General features: G+C 46.3%; 1 protein-coding gene across 1 annotated transcript; it reads right to left on the reverse strand.

Moving 5' to 3' along the window:
* Positions 1 to 590: 590 nt before the first annotated feature.
* Positions 591 to 8,661, reverse strand: LOC104410278 (creatine kinase S-type, mitochondrial-like). Its single transcript, XM_010020399.1, has 4 exons — positions 8,543 to 8,661; positions 6,405 to 6,539; positions 5,922 to 6,047; positions 591 to 800 (listed from the first exon to the last, which is right to left on the reverse strand). Exons 1-4 carry the CDS (start codon positions 8,600 to 8,602, stop codon positions 681 to 683), a joined length of 441 nt encoding a protein of 146 aa, XP_010018701.1. The 5' UTR covers positions 8,603 to 8,661; the 3' UTR covers positions 591 to 680.
* Positions 8,662 to 8,685: the final 24 nt, after the last annotated feature.

The raw sequence follows: 8,685 nt of genomic DNA on the forward strand, positions 1-8,685 counted from the left end.
TTGGGCCAGCTTTCTACAGCCCAGGGCTGCAGGCCAGAAATTATGCGAGAGGGAGACAGCTGAGAAGTGACCTGGTGAGTTCTCTGGGAGCAAAAATCATCTGTGTCCAAACCAGTCCTGGACAGAGAAAGACAGCTCCCATGCAGAGACACCACTGAGTTCCTGATGGCGGGTCAAGTCGTGAGCCTCAGAGACTAAAGGCACGTGTAGCTGCCTACTCCAGTAGCAGTTAACTCACTGCTGAACTCACCATGGTGTCCAGTGGTTGCTGAAGAAGCAGTGAGCACCTCACAGCATCTGCCCCTCAGGCTGGGTGATTTGCTGCCTGGGCAATCACTGGGGAGGGGTGTGTCTGTGAATGACATAGGGTGCTTGTAGGAGACTTTGTATGTATGACCATAGGTGCAAGTGCAGGATAGAACTAGATATTTTTGCTTTTTGCGTTACTGAGATAGTACTTTTCCTACCACCAACCAGGAAAGAAAGGAAAGCAGTCCCCACAAAAGAGGCAGTTGTGTTGGGTGCATCCTAGTAAAGCTGCAGAACGCCTAGGTTCTTCCAGGGCAGCCAGGCATTTAACAAGACATCAGGTATCAGGTAGTGTTTTATTACACAAGTTATTTTTACAGAGATATACAGCTCAGAATGGCAGCTGTGTTTACCATCAGTTGCCACCATGATCACTTCCTGCCAAACTGGGGCAGTGGTGGTGGCACTTTGATGTCTTGACCTCTTTCCAGTCTCTTCTCGCAGTCAACTAGAAAATTGACCCCATCAATGACAATCTGGACCAGCTCCACCTACAGGAAGAAGAAGAAAGTAGTGGTAATGGAAGCTTTAGCTAATGCTGTTAATAAAGGAAGGGAAAATTGGCTTGTACTGCAATAACAGCAGGTAAAGCTGTAAGTAAGGAGGGTCACAGCAGAGAAATCACACCCTGTAGCAGAGGGAATATGGGTTAATCTGGTCCAGTGGAAAGCCGTAGTTATTCCCTTCTCCTATTTGTCCTGAGTTGGGACCACCGGCAACAGAAATTTTCAAATAGGTCCCTAAAGTTATTTCTACCATATACTGCTCCTACTCATATTCCTATAACAAAGCACAGAAAAAAAGTTGTAAAATGCTTAGGCATGATCTGAGAGACCTATTTCAAACGTGCCCACCAGGAGAGTGCAGGATCTTCCCCAGAGGCTGGCTGAGAAGGAAAGCCTGGCACAGCCAGGGGAGCCTGTCCATTGTGTTCTCCACACTCAGCGTACAGGACAAAGAAACAAAACCAGAGGTGCTGTGAGTGCTCAGTATAACCAGGCAGTTCTTGCAGATGCTCTTGCTGTGTGTTCCCAGTTCCCAAGGCTGTCCCACTGCTGTGCTTGCAGGAACATTTGTGTGAGCACAGAGTTAGTCAGAAGCTGACTGGGATGGTGGTGCAAGGAGAGGAAGACAGGCTCATTGCCTTGATCCACATTGGCCCTGAATGGTGTTTGGAGGCACAGGGTAGGTGTCTTTCACATGGATGGCACTGGGAGGATGGGAGATCTACCTGATTGGCCACAGCCATTTAGACTGCCTGAGAAAGCTTGTCAAGCCAGAATCTTATACTTCTTCACACAATATGTTCCCCTGCAGATGACCCTGAACCGTGCTGTGGTGGTTGGTCAGCTGTGGGAAAAGATGCCCTACTCATTCTGCCACCATGCTGGCTTTGCTGGGACAGTTTGGACACCGCACATCTCTGAAGCAGACGCACTTACCCTAAACTCATGCTAGCTCTTACATCATCCATCACTCCTTTGTTTTCAGCTCTTCGTTTAAGCTGTCTGGGGTGGGATTAGTTCCAGGCCCAAAGCAGCATCAGAATTTGCAGTTCTTTATGGCATGGGGTAGTGGTGACTTGTAAACTTCCTCAAAATTGCTAAAGAATACAAGATGCCTTGTCCCCATCAGACTTTCTCCATACCAGTGACATTTGAAGCCCCCTGGTATTGTTAGCCAGCAAGCTATAGCACTGATTTTTCTTAATTTTCGTGAAATGGTTCATTAGCAACCTTTAATGACTGGCTTGTTAAAACCTAGTTTGAAGACTAAATCCTATTTTCTCTTTATTGTGACAGTCTCTGATTTTCAAGGGATTTGTTTTTACTACAAAGTGTTTCAGTGGCTTAGCAGTTTATTTTATTGTCTTTTGCAGACCAGCTGTGTTGGGAAATCAGAGTTCTGAATTCACAGCCTCCAGGAGAAAGGGGATTTCATATTAAGTTTGCATTGACCAGTAACTGAAACCAAGTAAAAATACAAATCATTCATCTTGCACCTTTGGGATCATAATTCAGTTCTGCAAACACATTTACCACATAATGGAATTTACTGAAAAAAAATTGTATTTTAAAACATTTCCACCCCCTTGAGTTTGTCTTGTCTTATTTAGATTTCAGAATCTTAAAGGCAGGGATTGTATCTTATCTGTTGGCTTAATCCTTTGACTCCTTGCTGTACAAGGTGTCACTGACTTCTGTGGAAGCCTTCATGTAAGCAAAAATTTGTAGGCTTAGGCCATCTCTGAGTAGAACTCATGTTAAGGACTGCTGAGTAATCCTTTTGTATTATTAGTGTTATTTTAGTGTAAAGCACACATTATGTTGTTTCAGGTATTAATTATTGTTTTTTTTCCAAGTAATATAGCTGAATAGTTTTTCTCTCCTATTTATTTTGGGCTAGATCCAAAGGAACGGAGCTGCCTACATGTCGTGGTTCAAGCCCAGCCGGCAGCCTGGAACCACGCAGCTGCTCGCTCACTCCCCCTCTCCTTCCTCCCCCCGCTCCCAGAGGGATGGGGAGGAGAATCGGAGGAATGTAACTCCCACGGGTTGAGATAAGAGCAGTCCAGTAACTAAGGTATAATGCAAACCACTACTGCTACCAATAATAATGATAAGGGGAATAACAAGGGGAGAGGACACAACCGCTCACCACCCGCCGACCAATACCCAGCCCGACCCGAGCAGCGATCTGGGCCTTCTGGGTAACTCCCCCCAGTTTCTGTACTGGGCATGACGTGCTGTGGTATGGAATACCCCTTTGGCCAGTTTGGGTCAGGTGTCCTGTCTCTGCTTCCTCCCGGCTTCCCCTCCTCCCTGGCAGAGCATGAAACTGAGAAAGTCCTTGGTGGGAGTAAACATTACTGAGCAACAACTAAAAACATCGGTGTTATCAGCGTTGTTCCCAGGCTGAAAGTCAAAACCACAGCACTGCACCAGCTACTAAGAAGGAGAAAAAATGACTGATGTAGCTGAACTCAGGACACTACATCAAACTCCAAAATTCTGAATTCCAAACCCCTGTCCAAATGCTCCTTGGCTGTGAAGACATTCAAGGGCATGTCCAAATAAGACCTGACTTGTGGAAAACAATGGTGGAAAACCCAAGGTGAGTGAGGAAGGGAAGCCACTGGCTGTTCAGATCTAGTTGTTACCCAGGTGCATTATCCTAGGGTTATATTTGTGTTATGAAAACCTACCAAGAATCAGGCTGAACTCAGGGTTGGGCTACAAGACCAGGACCAAACTGCATCTATATCTGAGCTGCCAGAGTCTCTTGGTGCTGTGCTGCTCTGGGTTAAACACACCTTGACAGCATGCTTTCCTGTGCAATCATATTTTAACTTGCGCATATCCCCCAGGGTAATTAACATTTTGCTGCTGGGCAAGCAGGCAGCCCTTCATATCCTGACATTTACAAGCAGGGTTAGCATCTGAGCCAAAATCGTGTATTGCATTGCTGGTGGAGGGTCCTCAGGAGACCTCAGTCCCACCAGGGCCTGTCCAGTTGACCGTTGTTGAGATGTTACAGCACAAACCTGGGGGGTGAAAAAGGTGTTTGACAGGAGCTTTGAACTTCTATTTCCCATCTACTAGCAGAGTGCTCAAATCACTGAATTTACAGGGTCTTGCAACATAAACTTTTCATAGAATCTTAGAATCATAGAATAGTTAGGGTTGGGAAGGACCTTAAGATCATCTAGTTCCAACCCCGCTGCCATGAGCAGTGACACCACACACTAAACTATGTCACCCAAGGCTCTGTCCAACCTGGCCTTGAACCCCTCCAGGGTTGGAGCATTCACAACTTCCTTGGGCAACCCATTCCAGTGCCTCACCACCCTCACTGTGAAGAACTTCTTCCTTATATCTAACCTAAAGTTCCCCTGTTTAAGTTTAAAGCCATTACCCCTTGTCCTTCACTGGAGTCCCTAATGAAAAGTCCCTCCCCAGCACCCTTGTAGGCCCCCTTCAGATACTGGATGGCTGCTCTGAGGTCTCCACACAGCCTTCTCTTCTCCAGGCTGACCAGCCCCAACTTTCTCAGCCTGTCTTCATACGGGAGGTGCTCCAGTCCTCTTATCATCCTCGTGGCCCTCCTCTGGACTTGCTCCAACAGCTCCATGTCCTTTTTATGTTGAGGACACTTTGCCTTGGTTGTTCTTGACGTGGCCAGGGATGAGCACAGACCTGGTCTCGGTGAGGGAAGGGAAGTTGTAACACTGCCAGAGGACTTAAATCCTGTGTCCCAGAGTCAGGATTTGGCTCAGGCAGAGCTAGAGGGAGGAGGCTGCAACTCTTTGACAGGGCTGTTTCTCCCCTGTCCTCCAGTAGATTTGCTCTTACAAGCTGTTGTGCTTTTATAAAATACTTAAATATGCAACTGGAATGAGGTCTGGGACTTGAGTCTTCCAGGAGAGCAGCACCACCACAAGGCTGTAGGGTCATTTTGATTCCTAGGCACAACAAATACTCATTCAGACTGAGATGGCTTCAAAACAAATGTCTAAGATGAACCCATCTCATCATAGCCTACAGCCCAACAGGGAGGGTTCAGCTGACAATTAAATCTTTGCCCTGATTTAAACCCAGCTCTCCTGCATCCTTTGCTCAGTGGCACACAGGACATGTGAAGATGACACCAACTCCTCCTCAGTTATTCTGAGTGAAAGGATTGGCCTTTGTCCTGCAGTCTAACTGTGGAGAAAGTGCATGAATGAGTACTAAAAGGAACACAACATGTTAAACCAGTCTTGCTTTCAGTGTCTGATTCCCTAGGTAAGTTAGTACTTGACTCCTGCTTGTTTCCCCAACACCTTGCAGCAGGTGGAGCGGGTACAACCCAATGTGCAGTAGATAGCTCAGTGCTCACTGCCAGCTTACAAACATGTCTCATGTCCAGCACAGCAGAGATAACCAGACACTGATCTCATAGCCAGGCACCCCAGCAGGCTGGCAGGTCTAAGAGCTTGTGCTGTGATGCTGAGAAACATTATCCTGAGCGATGTCTATTACCAAAACCAAACCTTTCCAGTACCTGTGTGCTCTCAATGGACATACGTATCACATAGAATCATAACATAGTTGGGTTGGAAGGCAGCTTCAAAGGTCATCTAGTCCAACCCCCGTGCAATGAGCAGGGGCATCTTCAACTGGATCAGGGTGCCCAGAACCACATCCAGCCTGGCCTTGGATGTCTCTGGGGATGGATGCATCCACCACCTCTCTGGGCAACCTGTGCCAGTGTTTTACCACCCTCACTGTACGAAATTTATCCCTCACATCTAACCTGAATATAGAATCATAGAGTAGTTTGGGTTGGAAGGGACCTTCAGAGGTCACCTAGTCCAGCCCAACATGGTGCAAGCAGGTCGCATTTGTGGGTCTTGCTCAGGGTTGTTTTTTTGCATTGCCATACCAGGAATATTTATTACCCATGTAAGTTTTTCTTTTGAGTTAGCATTTCCATCGTACCAGATTCATTAACAGTAAAAACTGCCATGGATGGCTCCACTGAGGTCAGCAGAGGAAAACTGACTCGTATCAGTACGTATCAGAGCCAGAAAGCAAGGCGGGGGGGGAGGGGAGGGGGGAAGAAGAGGTTACCTCTGAGCGACCCATGCGGTCCAGGTTGGAGATATCGTACACATCTGCTACAGCAGCCGTGTCCACGCCACCAGTGCCACGCTTTTGCAGACGCAGGTTCTCCAGGATTTTTGGAAACCGAGGGTCCTACCAGAAAAACTGTTTTGAGCTTAATGCCTTTCACCCTGTGTATTGTGCCAAATCATTGCAATACTGTTATCCATGGCTTAATGGCATCTCCAGAAAGACAAGCAGAGATGGATAGTTTTCTCAGACCTTGGATTTCAGCCTATGTTGGCAGTTGTCTGCTGAGTAGATTAACTTCCATAATAAATACAATAATTTGCAGAATAAAAGTGTGCTCAATTAGTGGTGCGTTGTCCCTTGGACCTTGTTTACACATCATGTTAACATGCAGTTGCTGTAAGTTGTCATTTTAAATTTGATTCTTTATAAATCAGAAAAGCTGATTTATGTCACTGGCCTTTTAAATGACTTATGTACCTTGCTTAGCTTGGGCAGCTTAACATGAACTCCAGCACGTAAACCAGTTCCAAGGTTGGAAGGACAGGTCAGAACATACCCAAGACGCTCATTCCACATGAATTCCCAGCCCCGTTCTTTAATTAATCTTTCCACCTGTGACACAATAAAAAAAGAAAGCACAGAGAAAAGGTCAGCATACAAATGTCTTATTTTAAGATCTCTGCTTGTAACTGGTATTCTTTTCACCATGTATCTTTGTTGATGGTGAACTTCACTGACACCAGTGGAGATGCATAAATTTACACCCAAGTACACCTGTTTCGGATCTGATGCAAATGTTTGCACTCATCAGGTACCAAGATCCCCAGTGCATATTACAAGGATTTTGTCATTGTTTTCTCACAACCACTAGGTTGGAGACTCTGTCACTTTAGCACAAAGCTCCCTATCACGTTGATTTGCAATAGCCATGGCCTCTGAAGCCATATCTTCATGTAAGAATTAGGGCTTTTGCCATGTGCTTCTAACCTTGGTATTTTTGGAGCTAGGTTGCAACATACAAGCCCAAAGGACTTAAATGCTACAAAGCAAACAAAAGGAGCTGATCTGATTTTCATGTGATTTTCAATATGATGCTGTGATTCTTGCAGAGTTGACTTCTAAATGCCTAGTTGTAACAGCCACTGCACCTTGTAAGGCTCCAGCTGCACTGCCTGAATTACAGAAGGCAAAGGCAGAGACTGGAAGAATGAAGAACCACCAGTGTAGGAGAAGATCAAATTTGAGAACATCTGAGGAACCTGAAGGTGCACAAGTCCATGGGACCTGATGAGGTGCATCATTATCCTGAGGGAACTGGAGGATGAACCGCAGTGTGTGCTTCAGCCCAGACCCCCCGTGTGCTGGGCTGCACCCCCAGAGCGTGAGCAGCAGGTTGAGGGAGGGGATTCTCCCCCTCTGCTGTGCTCTGGGGAGACCCCCCCTGCAGTCCTGATCCAGCTCTGGGGCAACAGCATAAGAGGGATGTAGAGCTGTTGGAGAGGGTACAGACGAAGCCACAGAGATGCTGCGAGGGCTGGAGCAGCTCTGCTCTGGAGCCAGGCTGAGAGAGCTGGGCTGGTTCAGCCTGGGGAAGAGAAGGCTCCTTATGGGGAGACCTTAGAGCAGCTCCAGTGCCTAAAGGGGCTACAAGAAACCTGGAGAGGGGCTTTGGACAAGGGCCTGTAGGGACAGGACAAGGGGGAATGGCTTTAACCTGACAGAGGAGAGACTGAGATGAGCTCTTAGGCAGAAGATCTTCCCTGTGAGGGTGGTGAGGCCCTGGCACAGGTTGCCCAGAGAAGTTGTGGCTTTGGAAGGTGTCTCTGCTGATGTAGGAGAGATAGAAATAGATGAGCTTTAAGGTCTCTTCCAACCCAAACTATTCTGTGATACTGCCTATGGGACATGGTAGTGCCTTATTTCTTTGTTAAATAAACTTCTGTGCCAGAGATGTACAGGGGCTGCCCTGGGCCCAGAGCCAACGTGAGTCATACCTGGACTGTCTAGACAAAGCTGAACCCACACACCATCTCATGAAAGCTCTTTTTTCTTTGTGAATAGCTAGACCAGAATAAAATTCTAGACTCCTCGCTATAATTTCTTAGATTTTAATCACAAAACCCCATATCTCCGTAAAAGTGGCACTGAGCCAAAGGGTCCTAAGCCCCAGATTCTGTGCGCAACCTCAGCAGCATCCAATTCCCCACATCAGAGAAGAGAATGAGGCTGGTCAAATAAATTCTCCATTCAAGCAAATCAAGCAATCCAAATAAAATGAGTTAGTTATGGATTTCCACAGCCTACAGGCACAAAATAGAAAAAAAAAAATAAAATAAAAATGAGAAGAGGATATTTCATTAGCCAGCCTGTGCGTAAGGTTTGAATCAAAAAGCTACAAAGACATTTTATTTATTTTTCCTCACAACTCAGCTAGCATGCTAGCATGAGTGCCTGTATTTCCTTCTTTAACTGCATTACTGTGGGTTGCTGTGTAGACTGGTGTTACTTCGTTTTGCTGCTCCCGGAGATGTCAGTTCACTATGAACCCTATTAAGTAATGCTGACAAGAGCTCAACAATAAGGAAACAGGAATAATACATTAATTGAGACATTACCTCCTTTAAGCCACGGCAAAACCTTTCGAACACCCGTTTCATGTTGCCACCCTTCTCCATGGAGATCACCCTGGTGTGGTCTTCTTCATTAATCCAGATAAGAAATGTCTTTTCATTGTTATGCCTGGGGGGGGTGGGGGTAG

This window comes from Nestor notabilis, unplaced genomic scaffold (genome assembly GCF_000696875.1).
Source record: "Nestor notabilis isolate BGI_N333 unplaced genomic scaffold, ASM69687v1 scaffold8388, whole genome shotgun sequence".
NCBI lineage: Eukaryota > Metazoa > Chordata > Aves > Psittaciformes > Psittacidae > Nestor > Nestor notabilis.

Excerpts from the sequence above, each read along its gene's own strand:
- LOC104410278 (XM_010020399.1), bottom strand. The coding sequence starts at position 8,602 with ATGGAGAAGGGTGGCAACATGAAACGGGTGTTCGAAAGGTTTTGCCGT. Across the intron at positions 6,048-6,404 it reads AGCTGCCCAAGCTAAGCAAG|GACCCTCGGTTTCCAAAAAT; the intron begins GTACATAAGTCA and ends TTTTTCTGGTAG. Across the intron at positions 801-5,921 it reads ACCGCATGGGTCGCTCAGAG|GTGGAGCTGGTCCAGATTGT; the intron begins GTAACCTCTTCT and ends TTCTTCCTGTAG.